This window comes from Hippocampus guttulatus, chromosome 6 (genome assembly GCF_054856545.1).
Source record: "Hippocampus guttulatus isolate MCC_2025c chromosome 6, RoL_Hgut_1.0, whole genome shotgun sequence".
Lineage (NCBI taxonomy): Eukaryota > Metazoa > Chordata > Actinopteri > Syngnathiformes > Syngnathidae > Hippocampus > Hippocampus guttulatus.
The window spans coordinates 25,425,728-25,447,983 of NC_141266.1; the positions used below are offsets into that span (position 1 = coordinate 25,425,728).

Below are 22,256 nucleotides of genomic sequence, written 5' to 3' on the forward strand. Positions count from 1 at the left end.
AGCTGCGGCATTTTGCAGCTGTTTACAAGTGCTCGAGAATTCAAGATGAGGCGAGCCTTTGTTCTCGTAAACGTGACAACTTATTGTCATTAAAGTATTCCTGTGGCAATTAGGGGGTCGCGTGGTAGAAGTAAATTACGAAAAAAATATCTTGGAAAAATCTTTCCTCTAAAAGTTTAAGCAATGAAAGTTTGGAAGTTTGCATTCAGTGGGAGCAGTCCCAAAAGCATTGTTTTTCGGCGGTGGGAATAACCAACACCAAGGGGGAGAACAGCACCTATAATCACACCAGTTAACCACTTTTTTTGGTGGGAAAATGATCATAAGGACGACCCAGAGAATTTTTAATCGATATTTTAGAATTTTATGGCGCATAGTGTATTTTCAAATCGATACATTATAAAATAAAACTTGCTAAATATTCAGGTGACACCCCTCCCATTGTAATGGTACGGTCCAGCCCAGCCTGAGGGTCAGTCGGCGGGAGCTCAGCATCAGCTGCAGCGACGAGCGAGCCGACCGCCGCGGAAAGCCTTTCCCTTTTCCTCCGTTTTCTATCCAAACAACAAAAATATCCTTTCAATAATCATAATTATGCACTCTCTCACGCGTCTCTGAATACTTCCAGCCCGTGTTCAGTGACATCGTAGGTACATTTCCCGCTCGACGTGGAAAAAAAAAAACCCTGCGGGACACCAGCGTCAAGTGCCTCCCAAGTTCCGAGCCGTCCTGCGCGAGCGATGTGCGGACCGCTGGGCAGCAAGGAGCCGGTGATTGGATGAACGCGACGACGACGGGCAGCCAAGGTGTCGTCGCCGCCAGCCAAATGGAGCAAAATACCGGAGCAGTGGACGCCCGTAAGTCTTAGCGTTCGGTTTTTTTCATCTTTCGGAGGTGTGAGGTCGCCGCTCTTATCTGAGCGGAAACGTCGCGTTGTGTTGGATGGAGCACTTGTCCCCCTCGTTGTTTCACTTGCAAAGTAGGATTAAGAATAGTCGTCGCGCAGGCCGGGTGATGTTCCCGTGTCGGCCTCTCTCCAAAACCCCATTTGCGCTATGAGGTGATCTGCCCCCCCCCCCCTTTTATTATCCTCACTCACTCCCTCCCTCACTCGCTCGCGCTGCATCCTAAATGCTGAGCCAGTCAAGGACAAAATGTTTGCCACTCCTTGTCAGCCGGAAATGGAGATGCGTTGGAAAAATACCTCTTGCGCATCAGACCCCCCGGCCATGAAGCGTCTTGAAACGTGTCGCTTATTCCCACCGAAAGCTGACCCAACCGGCGTTCACGCGTGCCTGAGCATCGTGGCCCGTGTCCAGAAAATCTCAATGGCAACTTCCTCCCCGTCCCAAATTGGGTCGGGTCGCTATGTTTTGGCGGCGGAATCCAACTCCACGTTGAGGACGAGGGCCAAGACTGCTCTTTGAGCCACTTTGAGCCGCGTTGACGAGGTACGACCTGACATTGGCGACCATCCCGCGCTCCGATCGCAGATCCTGCGGTTCATGTGTGTTGATGTATGGACTTGATGCAGTCCAACCTCGTCTCAACGTACCCCGTCCACGGCGTTTCCACCCACCCCTGTACATACCTGTCAACTTTTCGGAGCGCCAACCTGTATAAACTACCCCAAAAATCCTTATAAAGAGCAAAAAATCCTTATAACATACCAAAGCATTTTATATGTCAAAATAACGGCAGAAAAAAACCCGCGAAATTTTCAATGATATGCAATGAATACTCTGCTGTTTTCAACTAGGAAGCACGTGATTTACTGCAAGGTTACCGCAAATGAAAGCATTCGAGTAGACGAGCACCATTCTGGGCAAAAGCAAACGCAACTACCTGTACCTGTTAGGGAAAAAAAAAAAACAAACGGAAATGTTCAGAATCCGTATGATTTGTGCCATACGGCCATATACGTAAGATTCACCACAAAATCCGTATGAACTCTGGCTAAACCGTACGAGTTGACGGGTATGCCTGTAACGTTGGCATTTCATAGAGTTCACTTCAGTCATTTTCCGTTTTGCTAACAGCGAACGCCTTTGTCAGCTCAACTTCACGATAATGACCACAAAGTGGTGGAACGGCCTTCGTTCCGACAAACCGCGGGAAGGGAACTGCCGCCGCCGCCGCGATTTCAAGAAGCAATTTTTCACCATTCGCAGGCCAGGACGCTCCCCGTGCCTCGCGGGTAGCGCGCGTCCGCCGTCCACAAACTCGACGTGCCACAATGTTGACTAACTGAGTCTTCGTTTGTTCCGTAAAGCTAACAGATTGTTACAGCAGCCCAGATGACGACAAATGGGAGAACATCCCCCCCCCCCCCCCCCCCGACGTGCTCGCGCGTTATGTCGTATCCGTATGCTAGCTCGCACGACGGAGGAGGATCGCGCAGAGGTGGTTTGTTTGTGTTCAGTCAGCGACTCTTGTGGACCTTTAAACAAACGGGCTGGCGCCGAGTCAACGCCGGCTTGTTTGCACTGCGCTTCCGATGCGTCCGGGCCCCTTTGCCCCCCCCCCCCCGACATCCTGCCGTCCTCTTTTGGGGGCAGCGCGAAGAACAAAACGGCATGGGAAGGGGCGACGAGGGCCGCTTCGAGACGGCCATTTTCTCTTTTTCTCGTTCGGCCTCATCTGCGTTTTTCATGACAACGTTGTGTTTGCGCAGTCTAATTTTATTCAAACTATTCTGTCTTGTTCCCGGGTGTCCCGCCGGAGGCGCTTTGTTATTTTTGCTTCTTCATGAACGCGGCACGCCTCGTCCACCGCCGGTGCGCGTTTCATTTCCGGTTTGAAAAAAGCGCCGCCGGGGTTTTGGATCTTCATGGTTGGAGTCTCTCTTGGCCTCTTGCCCCCCCCCCCCCCCTTCCGAGTGTTTCATTGCTCGTTGTCGCCACAACCTCCTCCGTAGCGGCGCGATGCCACTTCCTCTTCGTCACTGTCGCACTGGATTCCGACTCTGAGGGGCAGTGGAAACTTGTCAAGGAGTAGTAGTTCTTGTGGGGGGGGGGGGGGGTCTGTTTCCAAACCGACAGTAAGAACGTCATCTATTATTCGCTTCTTTCACGGGGAGGGTCACGGCGCCCCATCGTGAGGCCCGGTCCTATTCGGGGCAGCCCGAGTGTGAGTTCCCCCCCCCCCCCCCCTGGCAACCCTGCCCGGTGATCGTTTAGTGACGATTCCGAGCGCGCTATCGCGGCAAAGTGCCCCGAACGAAAGCCACGCGCGCGTTCCTCACCGGGTGCTCGCTGCACTTAGCCGGCGAGAGAGCCGACGTCGCCCGCGGAATGAGGATCGACCGGTCCGCATCTCTCGCGGCCTTCCTCCCGTCGACCTTGTGGCTCACCCGTTGTTTTGCGTTTGCATCAGGTCCCCGCCAAGGGCCCGACGCCAAGACCAGGCCCGATCCGCAAGGGGCGAGCCGTCCCCGCAAAGCCGGCGACGGAACGGCGTCGCCGGCCAAGAACGCGAGCGCCCCGACCAAAAGGGAGGCCGTCCCGCCGGCGTCACCCGCCCCGCGGCCCGCCAGAGGTAAGCGCCGCGGGGTTCGCCCGCCTCTCCCGCGCCGGTCGTGGACCGGGCTCAAACTTTTAATGGCGCCCGCTGCGACCTTTGCACTTTGCCACAGTCGGCTCGGCTCTCTTGAGGCGAGGTCGTGCTCCGCTGGGAGCCTGAGAGAGCGAATTTGCTTACAGACCTGCGGCCGAACCCGATACAGAGGAAATATAATGAGAAATCAGAACTAAGTTGATAAATGGAGAAAGGTATTGAAATATCCATTATGAATACAAGAGAAAATTGACACAAGAGTGCCAGGGTGTGGATTTATATAATCCCGATGCAAACCAAAAGTTGTAAAAATATCACAGTTAAGGGTAAAGTATGAGCCTTAATGTAGACTTCTTTCTTCTTACTTTTTTCTTTTCTGATTGATATAAAAATGATTTATTAGATATAAACATAACGGGGTAGGACTAGATAAGTTTTTTACTTCTTCCTACTCCCTTGAACATAATAACTGTGTTGACATCGGTGCCTTTTTTGCACAAAGGTGCCTTGAGATAAGTGGGATAAGAAATTGAGGGGGGGGGGCGGCCCACTCAAATGTGGGCTCATATTTGCCAAGCGGCAACGTGCCGTGGTTTAGCAGTACCATCGGCAAACGCGGCGTCCCTCCGTGATGCGACGCGCTTTTCAATTTAGTCCCCGAGTGTTTCCTTTTCCGAGACGTAAACTGGTTGAATCGCCCCCCCCCCCCAAAAAAAATGACCTCCTTGCCCTTTTTTGGGCACTGTGAAGCGGGTTAATTGTGGTCTTTTGTGGTCTCCAGAGCAGTGTGAAGCGGGAAAGCGCTCTGTAGCCCCCCCCCCCCCCCCCCCTCAATTAGACCAAGCAAACGTTCAGGCTATCAGCGCAAACAAAGACTGCTTTTATGGTGCTTCTGTCGTCTGACAGCAGCGATTTACTTGGTGCAGCGCTGGGACCCGCTTGATTTGATTGTTGGTGTCCATCTTCAGTCGTAAAATAATGAGGCAGCCAATGTGCTTCTGTTTTGGAAGTGGACGCCCATTCCTTGTGAGCTCTGCACAAAAAAAACTCCAAAAGAAAACATCGATTGGCCCCTGCAAGCAACACCATGCGGGCGCGTCATCCGCTTCAATCACTCGGAGCTGGACTTTGCCTGGCGCCCGAAGCGCGATGGGATGGGCTCGGGCTCGGGCTCGGGCTCCCCCGCGACCTTCTTGAGGACGCGCCCGCTTTGGGAAAAAAAAGGCTGAATGAGACGAGACGTCCCGTACAAAGGCTGCAACGCAGCTGGCCACACTTTGACATTGTGCACGTGATGTTACGCAAGACACGCAGCCCCCCCCCCCCCACCCTGCGGGACCACGTGGGCTTTCCCGCCCGCTATAAATACCAAATTGGGTCAGGCTATTTTTTTCAAATGTGTTTCCTTGCCGTATTGTGTACCGTTTGACGGGGCTCTCGCACTTAGATGGCGCCAATCCTGTTTTGTTGCGAAACATCCGGACCGTGAGATGAGTCCCAGTACGGCAGAAATCCCCTGCGGCCTTCTGCTAACGAATTCGTGGTTCAAACGGCGCGCGAATACCGTCGGCGTGTCCGCTTTTCTCGTTTCTTCACATGTGCCGTCATATGCCGTTACGATTAAAGGTGCAAGAGGGAAACTCTTCCTTTCTTGTTGGAGTGATTCCACACGCTTTTGCTTCTCTTCTACACGAGAACGTCTCAAGATGTTTTTTGCTTTTTGGGATTTGGATGACAATAAGTGTTCTTTTGACGGGCGGCGCCGGCACCCGCAGCGGCTCCTCTTGTTGTCTGTTTAAGAGGGAGGAAATTTCACCTAACGGCACATTTGATCCTCCATGAAGCGTCTCCAGTTGGCCCATAACACCGCCGCTCATCTCTTGATTGGTACTCTCATCACTCCTACTCTGCCATCCCTTCACTCTTCCCCTCGACATTTGACGGTTCTTTGATTTGTATTGTGATCCTGAAATGCGCCCCCCCCCCAGCCTGCCCGGTGAATTAAGCAGAGGCTCGGAGCGGACGGAGTCTTTTTTCCGTTGCCGCTGCCTCTCTCTGGAATGACCTCCCGCCGAACGCCGGGCAGCGTTCGCGGCGGGTGCCGGCCGCTGGGGTCCGCATCGCGACCGTATCACCGGCGGTAGTAACACGGGCTCTGCTCTCTCTCTTGCGTATCGCGCGGCAGACGCGATGACGTCGGAGGAGAGGCGGCAACTGGCCAAGGAGCGGCGAGAGGAAAAAGCCAAATATCTGGGTAAGTGCAAACGGGACGGCTTCGCGCGGCGCGGGAGCGCCCCCTCGTGGTAGGGTGAGGGAGGCTCTACCGGACACTCGATAAATGTTTGCGCATTGCCGGCGCGAGCTCGCCTGTCCACGCAAACGCGAGAAAAACTCACTCGTCGACTCGACGGGTGGCCGGGCAGTCGGGAGAGCCGACTATTCGGATAGAAAAATAAAAAGCCCTTTTTTCAGTGTGTTGGACCAAGATGTGATCAAAGCCACTCCCGGCATCTGGTCATTTATCATACCGAAATCATTGGCAAAGCCGGGATACTGACTGAGGAGTGGCGCAAAGCCCTTTATTCACATTCAGAAAATGGTTATTATTATTATTTGTTGATTTGTGGGTTTTGTTTTTAGTTTTTTTTTACTAGAAAACTCTAAAAACATCTGTATACGTTTTGGCACGAAATGAGTTAAAAATGGCCGATTTGACTTGTACACGGCTCGCCCGAGTCATTTGGTGGCCACGCGGTGCGCTGTTTTGCATGATTGACGGCTGCTTGTCTTCTCTCTCGCCCACCTCCCCTCCCTCCCTGCAGAAGAGCTCGGCAAGCTTCAAGGTAAGTCATGTTTGTGTCCGCGCCGGCGGCGGTTCGCCCAAGACGCACTCGGTCATTCTGCTCATTTGGTTCCATGTCGCTGGATTTGGGGAAGGTCGCCGGGCAGTCCACCAAAATCAAGCGTCTTCTAAAATCGGCAGTCACTCAAATTCTGACACGCTGCGACACAACATCTTACAAACTCCTCCTGAGTCATGCTTTTAGGTTTTGATTTTGGTCATCTCGCCCAGCCCTCCAACTCTTTCATTCATCCATCCTTTAAACCCCCCCCCCCCCCCCCCAGTCTCCCCATTGTCTCCCCGTTGCAATGCACCCGAGTTCAATGTCGGGCTCGTCAGCGGCCCTCCAGGAACCGAGTTTGAGAGCCCCCCGGCCTAAACGCCCAGGGCGATCTTTGCTGAACATCGGAGAAGCTGGCATTTTCCTGCCTTGGATTAGCAGGGGGCTCAAACTGATTGGATTTGGCCCACTTGTCAGCGTTTGTGTCCCCTCTCGAGGCCTGGATCCCCGCATCTGCTTCGGTTTCCTGGAGCGCTGTGAAGGTTTTCGCGTGTGGGCTTTTCTCGAATTGTGCTGCCTCCTCGGGAGCCTGCCATTTCCGTTTCAAAGCGCGCCAAGTCAACGTTTGACGCCATAACCTCGCCGTGGGCGGTCCGAAATCATCGCAGCTCTTTTCAAAGCCAAAGTGCTTTAGACGCCAGACTCTTTTGACATCGAACCCGATTTTTCGGCGAATCGTGATGCCCGGCTTTCCGCCGAGAGCTTGAAGTGCGGCGCTTTGAAAAAATTTCACGTCTCCCTGTCGTGAAAGCGCCAAAAACCGTTGGGATAAGGCCTCCCTTTCATCCGGTGCTCCTCTGACCCCCCCACCTCAGCGGCTAAGAAGAGCCAGTGGCTGGAGAAGGAGGAGCGGGCGCGGCGGCTGCGGGAGCGGCAGCTGGAGGAGCGGCGCAGGAGGCTGGAGGAACAACGCGTCCTGGCGGAGGAACGCCGCGCCGCCCTGGAGGAGCGCCAGAAGCACAAGCTGGAGAAGAACAAGGTCGGTGACCTCGGCTGCGCGGGGTTCTCACGCTCAAAGGTGTCCGAACTACGGGGGGGAGGGGGGATCTGAAATGTTGCCGAATAAAGCTCCTCATTTGCAATAATTCTGTCTTTTTAAAAGAGGGTATTAGATGCTGGGGGGGGGGGGGGGGGGGGGGTAATACAATAATACCTCATTTTTCGCAGTTCATTGGTACCGGACCCTGCGAAGAGTAAATAAAAGGCAAGCAGGATGTTTTTTGTTTTTGTTTTTTGGGGGGGGGGGGCGGGCATGATGATGCCACCGTTGAAATTGCTGCGACGTCATGGCCCTCCCGCCGCGTCTGACGAATGGGCTTTTTTCTTCCGCTCCTTCCAACGGCCGCCCCTCCGTTGTCATCTGCTCTCCAGGAACGCTACGAGGCGGCCATCCGCCGCTCCGCCAAGAAGACGTGGGCCCAAATCCGCCAACAGAGGTGCTCTTGGCTCGCCGACCAGAAGGAGAGTGAGTAGCCCGGGAGGGAAACCCATTGGAGAGAATCTCTGCAATGTCGTCAGGCGCGCGCGCGCGCGCGCGTCGTCCGCTTCGCCTTTGGGTCCGCTGAGACTGGATTTGATCGATTGGGCGGCTTTCTTGCACAAATTGCCATGCATGTTTTTGCTCAGGCCGGTACGCCACGCCTGCGGCGGCGCGTATCGATATTGCTCCAACTCCCGTCTTGCTCGTCGTCTTGCCCGCGCGTCAGTGGGGAATTCGCGGCAAGTCGATGCGGCCGCGTTGGAATCGCTCCGAGTTCGTTAGCCCATGGATGGGTTTTTCCATCAAACGTTAGCATTAAGCTAGCGGACTATGCGAAGGCCAAAGCGACGTGGTTGTTTTCGAGACGCAAGGCGTCGCTCCTTTTGTTTGACGTTGCCCATTTTTTGGCGCAAATGTATGAAATGGGTCCTTTGTAAGTAGCGCCGGATGTCGGACGATCTTCGCTCGCTCCTTTTCACTGACGGCAGATGAATCCGCTTTGGTGGCGGTTTGTGCTCTCGGTGCGCGGGAGTCTGCTTGGTGTCCCCCCCCCCCCCCCCCCTCGCTGCCTGTCAACTCTGTGCCTATTTCTTCTGTGTGCGTGTGTCGGGGGGGGGGGGGGGGGGGGGCTCTCTCGGCTTCTCAGGCAGATGCTCTCTCTCCGCCGTCAACCTGCCCAAACACGTGGACTCGGTCATAAACAAGCGACTGTCCAAGTCCTCGGCCACGCTGTGGAACTCCCCCAGCAGAAGTAAGCCAACGACTGGAATGATGACCCGCACCCGCTCCCAACGTTGTGTCGTCCCCCCCCCCCCCCCCACCTAAACGTGTGTCCATCACAACTCCGCCGCCACCCAGAGAACCATCGGTGTCGTTCTTTTTTCCCCCTTGGAAAGCATTTCCCCCTTTCATTTCCAAGCCGAGGTTTGAGCTTGCGCTGCGCAGCTTCTGCATGCTTGGATTTTGCCTTTTGCTTGACTTGAGCCAATCCCGTCGCGTGACCCCGTGAGCGGGTCGGCACGCGGAGGAGCGCGGGCGAGATCACGTCTTCCGAGGACTCAAAGGGGACTTGGCCCGGTTGCGCCGGACCGACCGCACCTTTTTGCCTTTGGGGAAAGCTCCTCGACCAAGACGTAAAAAGCTGCCGATCATTCGCCGCCCTAGACCGGCATGTCAAAGGACTTGCGATTTGTCAACTCTTGCCCCCCGCCCCCGTGCACCTTTGCCGTGTGGTTGATTGATGGATTCATTTTGCATGCGTGGGTGCCTTTGCGCGTGCGCCTTACATCGGCGCCAATTACAGATGAGTTGAAAAATTGGGTCAAAGCGAAAAGTGGGTCGACGCGTTCGAGTTCCGAGGCGGCCCCGTAAAGGCCCCCAAGCCAGCGCTGTTGATTTGTCTTTCTTTGGTTCCTTCTCTCAACTCGCAGCCCGTCGTGTCGCCCCGAGGCCGTGGGAGAGCAGCGTCGTGGACCGCCTGATGACGCCCACCTTGTCTTTCCTGGCTCGGAGCCGCAGCGCCGCCAGCGTACTCGCCGACGGCAAAGATGGCCGTAAGTCGCTTTGGTCGAGCGTTCCTCTTTTAATTGGCGATCGGCAATCCAAAAGCGACCGCTTATTTGCCCGTCGTACCTCCGGGCGGAGGTACGCGCGCTTGTCTGGTCAAACTAAACGGATGGATTCGATCCCTTCATTGAACACTTGACGCATGGTTGCGTCAAGTCATTCATTGCGATGGAGAAAATTCCAGGGCCGCCACGACGCAAGAACGACATTGATATTCTCCTTCAAATTTTGCGCCACGTTCAATTCACCGATGACACTGGCAAAGAATGGCCGTCCGCAGCGCCGGGAGAAGCATTTTCAAAGGCCACGCGCGAGCTACGATCGTTTAGATGCTGCGAAAGCGCGTCCCGCGCCTCCGCGTCAGGTCCCGACGCGGGTAGGCGAGTGATTGCCTTTTGGCCGACTTGATTTTTCTGTTTCCTTCGTGTGAGGGTCCGTTCTGGCTCTTGCTCATCGTGGCGAGCGTGCGCACGTGTGGGTCAGGGCTCGATCGCGGATGGTTGGGCGCTCGAAAAGTCGCCCCTCGGGGCAAAAAGGTCGGGCGCCCCCGAGTTACAAACTCCAAATTGCGAGTCGACGGGGCTCACTTTCCGTCCTTGTCACATCAAGAAACCACCGGGTGGCGCCAACTGAGTACCGTCGGTCTTTGCCTTTTTTTGCGGGTTTGCAACTCAAAGTCTTCCTCTCCAGAGTCGCCGCTGTGCCCCCGCTCGTCCTCCGCCGGCCCCTCGACGCCGTGCGCCCACCGGCCCCGCCGCCGCCGCTGCGCCGAACGGCGGAGGGTGACGTCCGGCGCGCCCGACATCGCCCAGCGCCCGCACAGACGGAGCTCCACGCCGGTATGTTCCGCACGGAGAGGCCTTCACGCGCAGAGTAGCGGCGACATGTACTTGCGCCCCCCCTCGTGGCGCAGATGGACCGCGGCAAAAAGGAGAAGAAAGACAAGGAGCGGGAGAACGAGAAAGAGAAAAATGCCCTGACGAAGGAGAGCTTCCTCAAGAAGAGGCGATCGCTTCCCAGCATGAGACGCGGAGCAGACCTGAGGTTAAAAATATGTTTACATATAAATTATTGTTATTTTATTATTATGTGTGAATAACGGCTCCACGTGAAAAATGTTCATGTAAAATTGAAAATCGAAATTGTTATTTCAGTAAATATTTGCATGTTGCACATAGAAAACGGATTCATGATTCCATGTTGATGAGAGCATTAAAATGGGGAGAAATTGGACCAAAAAATATAAAAGGAAATTCGGAAACGATCAAAAATGCCTGTGTAATCACGATTAATTTTTAGTGAATTTGAGTTAATTATGACAGTTGCATTTTTAATTAGATTAAATATTTTAATCGTTTGACAGCTCTAATATATATACACACGCGCGATTTCCCACCACTTGTTGCGAGGCAGAATTCCACAGAGTGCAATCTTTTGTGCCCCCATAGGCAGAAAAGAAAAAAAAATGGAGCGGAAAGGAAACAATGAAAATATTCCAACGCTCATTCGGCCACAAAGAGAAATGCGGCGTGGGACGTGTTCTCCGCTCTTCATTGCGCGGGGCCGCGAACGCGCGTCGGTACCGTTCGGCCTGCGTTTTTCGCGTTGAGCAGAGGCAAAAGGGGAAAACGTCTTTTCTTTCAGGCCGTCAAATAAAAGGCAACCGTGACAGAGGTGGAAGGGATGGCATAGAAGCGTGTGTCGGGGGGGGGGGGGGGGGGGGCGAACATCCACTTCCTTCGGCTTGACAAACAAAGAGCATGAGTGAGCGCTCGGCACAAAAAGCCAGCGATGTCATCCCTCATGTTAGAATGCGCTTTCATGGATGACGTCATGTTTTCACTGCTTTGAGTTTCTTCAGGGCAGCGGCTGGACTTTCAAAGAGGAAAGCGATGGGCTCATGTTGCCGCGCGGCGGGACATCGCTTCGCATGGCCGCACCGGCCCTCCCGTCTCGTGTGCATTTTCTCCAGATTGTTATTCCGCCTCTTGCGCTCGTTTTAGGCGACGGGAGACTCCGACGCTTCCGCGTGTGCCTCATTAGTCAGACGAGGCGCGAATGGGGAGCGGGCGCGTTTAATTATCGGGGCGCTCTCAAAGCGGTCGGCCGAAGTTGATCGCGCCACCTCGTCGGGCCTCTGTCACATCTCCGCTCGTCGTGCACTTTTGCGATTGGGGGTTTTCGCTGACGACGCGCTAGCGGGTTGTCCGACTCGCCGTGCGAAAAAGATCTCATCGAGCGCGTACCGTCGATGAGTATGCGCCTTGCCGTCGGCCGGATATTTGCAAGCTAAATCCTGACCCCCCCCCCCCCCCCCCCCCCCCGTGCGTGTCGCCCCGTCCTAGTCCGCTATCGAGAGCGCGGCCGTCGTCGCCCAAGGACAGGACGGCCTCGCCGAGTCCCGCCGCCTCCCCGAAGCCTCCCTCGGCGCGCGGCGGCCCGTCGAGCCCTCGGGGACGGCCCGGGAGGGCAAGGACCCCCGCCGGGGCGGACCGCCGCACTCCCTCCCCCGTCCGGCCGGGGAGAGTGAGGCCGCACCGCACGCCGGCCACCCCCGAAAACGGCAGTCGGCGTGAGTAGAGCAAGTCGTCTTTTTCCACCATTTTGCCTGCATTATTCTTCTTCTAATAAGAATCGTAATCGTCGGTCGCAGTCGCTAGAAATCGGTTGCGGATCCCCGGCCCATCGAGTTGCTCGCGGGTGGAAAAGCTCCGTTTCCTCCGCGGGGCGTCCGGGTGAGAAAGTCGCCCATCCGAGAGGAGTCGGATGAGGCGGCTCGGGCATCCGAAAAAGGATGCCTCCCGGACGCCCCGGCGGCGAGGTGTTGCGGGTACGGAGGACGCGCCGGAGAGACCCGTCGTCTCCCCGGCGGGCCCGGGAACGCCTCGGGTAGAGCCGTGGCCCCCGCGACCCGGATGGGCGGCTACGTTTACGTTCTGCCATTGAATGTTACGAAATCGAGAACGGGTTGATTTCATTGTATTTATGGATGACCTTTTTTCTTTGAAGCTTGGGTGGCCCGACGCAGTCCCGCCGTGGCCCCCGGCCCCCGTTACATGCCGGCGATGTTGAATTTTTGAAATCAACAGGACGGTTGGGCGGAATCCCCGATTCTCGGCGCAATTTGCTTTCCGTCGTGGCCTCCTCCTTTGCGCCTTGAATTTGACAACTGTCGGGCATGCGTTCGCGTCTCTCGCAGGTTCTCCCGCTCCCGTTGGCTCCTCGGCGTCGACCGGCGACATCTCGGCCTCGCCGTCCGTCAAGGACGCGCCGTCGCCCAAGCCTACGGCCGGCACCGACGACCCCGAGGAGGCGGCCCGCATCCTGGCCGAGAAACGCCGGCAGGCTCGCCGGCGACGGGAGCGAGAGGAGGAGGAGCGCCGCGAGCAGGACGAGAAGGACGGGTCGGCAAGAAAAAAAAAAAAGAGCCCTTTCTTGCTCTGGCCCGTTTCTGTCTTCATTGAAAAGCATCTCTCGTGTGGGGGGGGGGGGATGGATTTGGACCTTCAGGATTGTGAGAGGAGAGCGCCTGGCGAGGGAGGAGGAGGCGCGCGCCCGCGCCCAAGAGCAGCAAAGGAGGGATGGGCAGCGGCGACCGAAGGAGGAGGAGGAGGCGGCTCGGGAGAGGGCCCGGGCTGACGACATACACCTGCAAAAGCAGGTAGGCGCCGAGTCCATTTCAGGAGAAACTGCTTAGCTTTGGTTTCATTTTCAATCTTTTTTTTTTTTTTTTTTCATTTGTTCCTTTATTTCGCTTTTTCGTTCGTCTCCTATTTGCGGACCAAATTGTCAATCCGTGTCGTTATCGCGACCGTATCCGTGAATGACTTCTATTTTTGTTTTCACGCGAGAAAAGTTCGGCTTCCTGTCAGTCACAGTAATGACTGTGAAAGTCGTATCATCATCATCAGACGGTCGAGCGCATCCCTGCGCTTCGCTGTTCACAAATGTTTTTCAAATTTCAGGGTTTTTTTTTTCACGCGCCGCTATTTGCTGCGAATTAATTTCGATAAAAACAGCCAAAGTGCGCTCATAGAACAAGTTGTTTTCCAGAAGCAAAATATGGCCTCGGTGGTCGGGCGAGCGCTCATCACGCCGGCGCGTGGCCCGCCGGCGAGGCTCAAACCTGCCCCCGCGACTTTTGAATTGAACGTTTTGAAAATCTGTCCTCAGAAAGGCGAAGCCGAGGCGAAAGCTCGCTCGGAGGCGGAGAAGCAGCGTCTGGAGAGGGAGAAGCGCTTCCGGCAGGAGGAGCGAGAGAGGCTGGAGAGGAAAAAGGTAGGCTGGGCTTTCTCCGCCGCCGGCCTCTTGGTCCCAAAAGCACCCAACGACATGCGTGGCGCGAGGACGCCGGCTGGGCCTCGACCGAAAAGGAGCGCTCCTTCCCTCTCGAGGAGGAATCGTATTCTCGGGGCCACGCCGAATCACGGAAATTTACCGGAGATGAATGAGGTGTCGGCCTTGGGCCGCTTTGGTGAGAGCTAAATAGAAACGCCGAGACCGCGGTGGTCGTCTGAGGCCGGGCGGGCCGGCGCGCTGCAAGCGACGGACCGAAGGCCGTCGGCCATATTCGCCTGTAATTCCAGAGCGCTCTGAATAATGGGAGCTGGCGGGGAGTCAATTCAGAACTGGCAACGTTTATAGCCGCCACGTTAGGACAATAAAGCAATAGCAGCATGACAAGAAGCATACATATTGGGAGGAAAATAAGATATATATCCCCCCCCCCCCCCCCCAAAAAAAAAGAGATTACGAAAATGTCATATTTATTCATTGTGTGTGTGGGGGGGGGGGTCAGCTGATTCTGCCAATGCTGTAATAACCACAACAATAAAAATGTTTTCTGAAGCGTCTGGCTGACACTTGGAATGAATTGCCTTTGATGTGACTCCCCCCCCCCCCCAGCGCCTGGAGGAGATCATGAAGAGGACGCGCAAATCGGACGGGAAAGAGGGGGAGAGCGGCAAAGGTCAGTTCCACCCTATCAATCTGACGCCTGATCATCAGAGCGCTAATGTGAGACCCCCGGGGGCGTTTGAAAGCATGCTTTGGAGATGCTCGGGACAAAGGTCACATTCGCAAAAGCTGATTCCCGAGACCGCCGCAATGACGAAAAAGCAACCGTTGTATTGAAAAAGAAAATATCAAGAGCCCAATGGGCATTTGCTCATTTGTACCCCGGTGAAATAAATCCTGTCTTTCATTTTGCAGGCGGCGCTGTTGCAGATTGTCAGATCGTCAACGTGCGCAACAACAACAACAACAACAAGATGGAACACGGACACCGCAGACAAAGGTGACGCTCAAGCCGCTTCCTCGTTGCCACGGTGACGCCTCCGTTCGTTTGTGGAAGGGCGTCTCGACAAGGCCGAGGAAATCTCGCGCTTGCTGGTTTTGTCTTCTTCGGTGCTCGTTTTCACTTTGTGTCGTTGGCTCGAAATATGATGCCATGATTCCGTTCAAGGTCTTCGGTGAATTTCCATGGAAAGTTTCTCATTCGAAAAATGCTTTTGATCACGTGACGAGGGCCGCTTTAATTAAGATGAAACGGTCACAAAGTTACACGTTCGAGAATGTTAAGATTGTATTTTTAATATCGACGCAACGTAGCGTCGGGAACAAAGTCGTATTGGTGGAGAAAAGTCATTTTCAAAAGAATGAGCAAAAGAAGGCAAACATAAGTTTTGAGAATGACTTTTTTTTCCATCGAGATTGCACAAATATATATTTTTGTACGGTGTCCTCGGAAAAAAAAAAGTTCTCCATCAACCGTGCCTGAATATGACATTAAATTGACCTCAATGGCTAGCTAATGTTTCCAACATGTCATATTGGTTCGGTTTGTTTATTGAACATAAAACGTACAGTAAAAATAAGGTAAATAAAATAGTAAAAAGGAAAGAGAAATCAGTCATCACTCCATTACAAAAATTGTCCCGCTTAACTCGTCATATGAATTGACGGCAAACGGAAGCAAAATGGCAACCCCGCCCTAACGGTTGAACGTACGCGCGTGCGTCTCCCGAGGCAGCCCCGCGGGCCGGACTCGGCTCAACGGCGTCCGGCCGGCCGGACGCGAGCGCGACGGCCACCCGGCGGAGGGCATCGTCATCGCCGCCGCCGACGGCTCGCGGGGCCGACCCGAGGGCGGCGGGGACGCCGGCGACATCTTGGACTTCCGCGGCGGCGACGCCTACGTGAAGAAAGCGGCGGCGCCGCTGAAAACGCAACACGTCGCAGGTATGACGTCACACGACCCGCGGGACGCGGCGCTCTACTCTTATTGGCCGATAGAACGCGAACTAAAAGAATGGATATTTAGCGATGTCCGTTTCTGTTTTCCGAAGGCATAAGAAAAGCATTTTAAAGTCAAGCATCTATTCCGCAAAGGCACAACGTATATGGCGATTAGCCACCGACAAAATCATGTTAATCAAGTCTGAAACAGAAAATATGACCATTCAAAATTGTGGACTATTATTCATTTTCAAAGAGAAGCCATTTTTTTTTTCGGGAAAGGAGGATTTCAAAGAGCTTTTCGTCACTTCAACGGTCTGAAGCACGAAAGGCACTCACTGTAAAAAACAAACGAACCAAAAAAGGTGCAGTGGGGCACAAAGAAAAGATAAAATGGGGAGTTATGACAAGTCTTTTTTTTTTCTTTCAGTTTCAAATGCCGTCCCTCAGAGAACAGATTTAACACGAAGGCTTAAAATAAAAGCGGTGCACGTCTTGAGGGAGAGCTTATCGCTTGGCCGGTGACGGATGGCGACAGATTCTCCTTTTTTTTTTCTCTTGGTAATATACTTAGGCGCACTTCCAGAGCGCCATTCCTTGGATGTCAAAAGTGATGAGGAGACTCCATCCGGAAGGATTTTAGAAACCGGACTCCGGAGCAATTAAGCACCTACTCGGAGACCCCCTCCCGCCCCTTCTTCTTCTTCTTCTTCACCTGTTGGGTGACGCACCACCATTCTTTATTTCATGGCGCATCTGACTTTGTTCATTCACTCGTCCGAGAAAACACTCCCCGTTTCCTTTTCTGCTCGGACAACCGCTACAGACGTAGCGTTTTTTTTTTTTTTTTTTTTGGGAGCGTAAATCATCGTTTTTCCTCAATGTAAATTCTAGAGCAAGTTGTATTTTTTGTCATTGGTTGAAGAAAGCAATTTTAAAAGCCATTTACATTTGGGGGCACTTGCATGCTTTCAATTAAAAAAAAGTTTCCAAAGAAATCTCAAGCCTTCCCCCCATAAAAAGACTTGAGAGTTTTTTTTCTGGATTAACTCAGTTTGATGTTGATAACGTTGTATTTTCGAGAATGCATCTCATTTTCCCTTCAAGAAATATTGAGACACGGTCGATAATTTTCAACAACAGCAACAAAAAAAAAAAAAATCTTATCTCACAAAATAATTTCTTTTCAAGAATGAGTCCTCTTTCTTCAAGAATTTTTGTTTCACTTTTTTAAAGTTGTCATTTTCCCCAAAAAAGGTTGAGATGCGTATATATATATATATCTCGTTTCTTAATTCTTTTTTTTAAGAAGAAAATGAGAATACGTTATATTCCCCCCGGCAAAAGAAAGTAAGATTAAAATCCAGAAGTTCTTTAGTGGAGCCGAATGATCAAAGCAATTTTTTCCCTGTATTTTCTTCAATGAGCTTTTTGCCATGTTGCCTGTCCTTCTTCCAGAAGTGCTGTGACGTGCCGGTCGCCTCTTTGACCGGCGGCGCCCTGCCGACGGCCCCTTTCGCGCACCCCCGGGAAAATTGCAACGAATCAAAACGCACACATGCAAAAAAAAAAAAAAAAAAAGCGCAGTTGTTCTTTTTCCGCCTTTGGAGGTGAAGCGGCGACGATGCCCGCCGCTGCGTCACGCCAGGAAAGGGTTGTGAAGAGCCCGCCTGCACCTTCTCTTGTTCTGCGTGGGGGAATCAAGGAGGGGAGCAACCTTGGCAAGGACAAAAAAGTGCCAATCCGTATGCGTAGCCGTTTAGTCTCCTGCGCTATTTAAAAGCTAAAGGATGTTTTTTGTTGCTCTGAAATCATGACAAATGCGCATGACTCAAGCGTTTGCTCATTTGCTTCGGGACTGATCCGAGTATGCTCCGCCGGGAGCGGTTTCAACGAGTCTTGAATTAAAGGCGCGGCTCGCGGAGTCTCTGCTGTTTGTTTCATTGACAATCGGAGGAAAGCGAGAGCGAGGACAAATGCGGCACGGGCGGGATGGCGTCTCGCCACTTATTGCTGCGGCATACTTCTTTTTCTGCATCCCGCTCAGAAATCCATTTCTTCAAGAAAGACTTCCAGTCTCTTTCTCGGCACTCGCGGTTTTTGCATGTCGAAAGGTTGACACCGTACAGTGTCGTCGCCGCACAGCCGCGAGGCCTGAGCGGCTCCGAACAGTCGAGCGAAAACATTTCCGCTCCTCCGCCCGGACGGACTTGCGTTACCGAATGCGCCGCGCTGATCTGATGAATGCGCTTTTCAAGATGGGGGGGCCGCGGAGAGGCGGATGGATTATCGGGCTCTATTTTTAGGGACGTGTCGAGCCACAGTTGAGGTTGCCAAATGCGTCCGCCTCGGGGGGGGCGGGGGGAGCATCGAGGCCCCAACAATAACAAGAGAGTGAGTGGAATTTGTACCGCCGGGCGGTTGGCGGACACAAAACAAGACTCGCCGCCTCCATTTTAGTTCAAGCGAGGGCCATTAACTCATTCGCTCCCAAAGACGTTTTTAAACGTCTTTTCAGACTTGGCCGGTACTGAACGAGTTAAGCGTCCGCTCCCGATCCAAATTGACGGCCGGGAGTCCACACGTGCCGCCGGATGGCTGAGGGAGGCGCAGCCCGCCGAACCGTTTTCAACCATCTTCTGACATAACGCGAGTTATGTCGAGTCAAACTGCAGGTCGAAACAATGCGCGGTTGTGAAGACGGCAGAAATGCTCATGGCGGCGCCGGGCCGGTCCCACAGGAGGATGCGCTCCATTGCGCGAGATGCGGTCGGGGCTCACGTAGCAACAATAGAAATGCTAGCGCTGACGACGTGAGCTCCAACGTCAGAGATGGCGCAAGCATCGACGGTCGTGCAATCGCCCCAACGCTAGTGTTAGCATTTACGTTGACGCTAACATTTCCATCTTGACGGCGAAAATGACGCGGCGTGCGCATTTGTAAGTGCTCAGAAAGTAGTTGTCTGTCTGAGTGTGTGTTGGCGAATGCGCCTGCTGGGCAGAGCCCGTTTAGGGTACAAGTAGTTCCTGCTAATAATCACCACAAGATGGCACAGGGACGGGCAATAGAAAGAGACCGTCACTCTGTATCGGATTCTAGGGCGGGCGCACTGTTGGCTTTCGAGAACATCGAATGCCTTCACGTGCGCCTTCTAGTGCGGAAAATACGGCACTTGCGCGGATATGTTCTTGCCGAGCAGATGTTCGGGGGACCCGAGGGACCCCCGCCAAAATGAACAACGCCCATCGCAAACGTCCTTTGACAAACGAAGAAGCGCCAAAACCATCGACGGTCGCGGGGAGTCGCCGGCGCTCGGCCTCAAACGCGGCTTCCAATTTGCACCCCGGCCTCGGCCGTGGCTATTTTGAGCTGGCGGCGCCGGCGTGCGACTTGGAATCCCAGCGAGCCGCTCCGCCCCGAGGCGGGAAACGGCAAATGCGCCGTTGTCAGAGAGTCTTCCGCTCGTTCTCGGACTCGGCCCGTCTCGTTTTCACGTCTCGCCGACCACACGAAGACGCGGCGGCGACTCGGCCTTTTTCCCGTTAGCGTTGTGACTTTGAAGCCTGTTGTTTGCACCAACAACCAAACGATAAATCATCCTCTTTATGTGCACTCCGAGCAGAGACTCGATGTTATTTATTGAGTTATGCATTGATTTTGGAAGATGACTTTGATTTGGGGCATCTGCCTTCGAGTTCTTGGCTTCAAAGCTACTCTCCAGCCTTCTTGTGATGTCGGAATGTTCCCACTTGCAGCGAAATCTGATGGCCGATCATAAAACACGAGTCTCGGACAAGTTAGGGCCACTTTCACTTCGAAACGTGAAATTGGATGTCGGTCGGTTGAGACAAAGACGGGCTGAGGGGGAGTCGAAGGTGGCGTCGCCAGCCCAAGTTCGGTCACGGTAAAAGCCGTCCGCTGCGCCGGAAAGTCAAAGGTCAACGAAATGACGCGGAGGAAGCGACGATTCGGCCTGAAAGCGAGACGGAAACGAGCACGTTTGCGGAAAGGCCCGGCCGGCCGAGAATCTCGGCGCCGACCGCGTCGTGTTGGTTCTCGCTCGGCTAATTTGCGCGCCGCGCAAATGACGAAGCGTTCTCCTTCGAAAAGCGAATGGTGCTGACGCTGAGGTGCGAAATGTTTTCCCCACGGGAACAGCGCGCGCAGCTGCTTCACACTCGAGTGGAAAGTACCCCGAGGAGGCTTTTTTCTTCTTTTTTTTTTCTCCACTTTCTGGTTTCTTCATGCTCAGATGTGAGACGACCGCCGGGTCTTTTCTTGCTTTCGGTTGCTGACTGGGCACTTTTTTTTTTTGGAACGCACATCTGCACTTCGGTCCCCCCCCCCCAAAAAAAATAATAAAATGTGGGTTTGGCTGGCAGCGCATGCACACATGCTTTGAGAATGCGCCAAAAGGAAGCGACAGAAGTAGAAAGGAAGCCATGACGACAGGAAGGAAGCGGAGGCGGACGATAGAGCACTTTGGGAGACCGAGCGACGCGGATGCGAAGGACGGACGGAAAGCGGCGAAGGAGGAAGGAAGTCCGGAAACAAACGGGAAGGGCGGAGACGAGGCACCAAGGAAAGGAGACACAAAAAGGAACCAAGGAAGGAAGGATGCAGGCATGAGGTTTAGTCCGTGTTGGTAAGAGTCAGACAAAAGGAAATCAAGGCCTCCATCTTGCCGCACGCGAGCGAGCATGGCGGGAGCTACGCTTGCACTTTGAAGCCTTTGGCCGTCGGCCGATCTAAAGCGCGTCTACAGGAAGCCACGAAGGAAGAAAAGACGGAGCAAATGGCCGACCGTCTCCCCCCGCGGGTTGGGAGCCGTTTGGACGAGTCGTTGGAAAATGAAGCCCGTCGACGAGGTCGCAGCCACTTCGACACGCCGGTCATGAGTCGACCTCCAAAAAAAAACCTTTCGACTGGCCGTGCCCAAAAACACCCGGCAAGTCTGCCCTTTTGGTTCAGGGGGGGCTTTGCCCCATTCGCGGGGCTCTTTCAAAGACTACAACCACCTTTGAACAAAGATTTTGTCATTGACGTCTGGCCTCAAATGGGGCAGCTCCGCAAAGTCTGTGGAGCTTTCGTCCTATCAAACAAACGTCTGACTTTTCTTGAAAAAAGAAAAACTCTCACTGGTCATTTCATCATTTCATTCACTCCTTTTTTTTTTTAACTCCCGTAGCGTTTGCCAAACCCTCAAAAGGATGGCCGCGCGGCCCGCCTTCAGGAGAGTGTGAGCCCGATCCTCCATCGAAAGCGGACGGAATGGAAAATGCTCAAGACGGCGGTGGAACTTTATGGGGCGAGGAGGAGGAGGAGGACAAGTTCCTCCCGCGAGCCTGATTTGATGTCATCATTCCAGGATTTCATCTCGACGGTGACAAGAAAGCACCCGGCGAGTTGACGGCGCCGTCGGGGTGCGACCTTTTAGCGAGTCCTGACGGCTTCTCGCACGGCGGCCGTTGCGTCACTCGCATGGAGAGCCTCGACACACCCGGCGCACGTGTCTGCCGACCAGAGGGGGGGGGGAATGCCACTTAACCCAAGCCTGGAGTGCAACCAACACCCACAAAAGTGGACCCGCAGAGCAGCCTGGCGGGACGCGCAACACGGCACAACAGTCCTTCTATTCAAACCCAAACGATTTTTCCCCTGGCAAACATCTCCGTGGGTTTTTTTTTCTCTCACTGGAATGCCAGAAGAAATTTAAATGAAGCCAGAGAGGAAAGTATTTTCACAGCGACCATTAAAAGAAAAAAAAAACAGACATCCAAACAAAAAACACCGTAAAACTCCCGAGAACAACAAATCACGCGTGGCGAGATTGAAGGCGTCCTGCCTCGACGGCCGCCGGGCTCTGCCAAGGCTGAAAGGGTTTCTCGCTTTCGAAAGGGAGTCTCAGCCGAGACCGCCCATCGGCAAGGTCCGCCGTTTCGACAAAATCAGATCCACGTATTCGTCTTTTGACAGCGAGAAATGTTGCGGCTGAATGGCTGGCGGCCATTTTATGGGAACCGGTGACGGCGAACCTCCGCGAGAAGGTCCCGACGCGTTACGTCCCCGGAGGTACCTTGTCACCGGGCTCCGCCGGAGGAGTGAACGAGTTCTGAGCAAGACTGCACCTCAATCTGCGATCTTTCTTTGCGCGCAAGAAGCGAGCGATGCGGACGAGTGACTCTTCCAGTATCTCACCATTAGTCAGGGGACCAAATCCCATCAAAACCGCTGACGCGGAGAGCTCTAATTTGGGATGATTCACCTCATGTTCCGCTCTTCGTCCAATTCCAGCCTGGAAAGAAGACGGAGGAAGACGGAAAGCTGGCCGCGTGTCAGCGTGAGGGCGAGTCGGTCAACGGGGCCGGGCCGGCTCGACTCTATGCGAGGTTACGTTTCTCACTCGACTCTGGCACATCACACAACATCCCGTTTGGCCCACGGTGCGAGGAGTAACGGGGGGAGGGGAAAGGGGGGGGGGGGGCTTGCGGTTGCTCGGTTCCAGTGACTCTGC

General features: G+C 54.0%; 1 protein-coding gene across 12 annotated transcripts; it reads left to right on the forward strand.

The window, feature by feature from the left end:
- The first annotated feature begins 114 nt into the window (after positions 1 to 114).
- Positions 115 to 22,180, forward strand: map7d1a (MAP7 domain containing 1a). 12 transcript variants are annotated; one of them, XM_086113134.1, is made up of 18 exons: positions 115 to 857; positions 3,376 to 3,537; positions 5,741 to 5,809; positions 6,378 to 6,398; positions 7,274 to 7,437; positions 7,830 to 7,923; positions 8,585 to 8,689; positions 9,369 to 9,491; positions 10,195 to 10,343; positions 10,418 to 10,548; positions 11,850 to 12,076; positions 12,704 to 12,908; positions 13,015 to 13,165; positions 13,678 to 13,782; positions 14,410 to 14,473; positions 14,716 to 14,800; positions 15,532 to 15,744; positions 20,931 to 21,095. In XM_086113134.1, exons 1-18 carry the CDS (start codon positions 779 to 781, stop codon positions 20,983 to 20,985), a joined length of 2,202 nt encoding a protein of 733 aa, XP_085969260.1. In that variant the 5' UTR covers positions 115 to 778; the 3' UTR covers positions 20,986 to 21,095. The 12 variants fall into 12 exon arrangements, with proteins under 12 accessions (XP_085969260.1, XP_085969257.1, XP_085969256.1 ...); XM_086113130.1 differs by having other exon boundaries at positions 169 to 857; positions 15,536 to 15,744; positions 20,931 to 22,180; XM_086113136.1 differs by lacking the exon at positions 20,931 to 21,095 and adding an exon at positions 16,172 to 17,671 and having other exon boundaries at positions 169 to 857.
- The last annotated feature ends 76 nt before the right edge of the window (positions 22,181 to 22,256 follow it).

What these genes read in the sequence shown, in the direction of transcription:
- map7d1a (XM_086113130.1), top strand. Translation starts at nt 779, where the DNA reads ATGAACGCGACGACGACGGGCAGCCAAGGTGTCGTCGCCGCCAGCCAA. An exon ending in ACAGACGGAGCTCCACGCCG is followed by an intron (nt 10,344 to 10,417) that starts GTATGTTCCGCA and finishes CTCGTGGCGCAG; the next exon opens with ATGGACCGCGGCAAAAAGGA. An exon ending in GAAAACGCAACACGTCGCAG is followed by an intron (nt 15,745 to 20,930) that starts GTATGACGTCAC and finishes TAACTCCCGTAG; the next exon opens with CGTTTGCCAAACCCTCAAAA.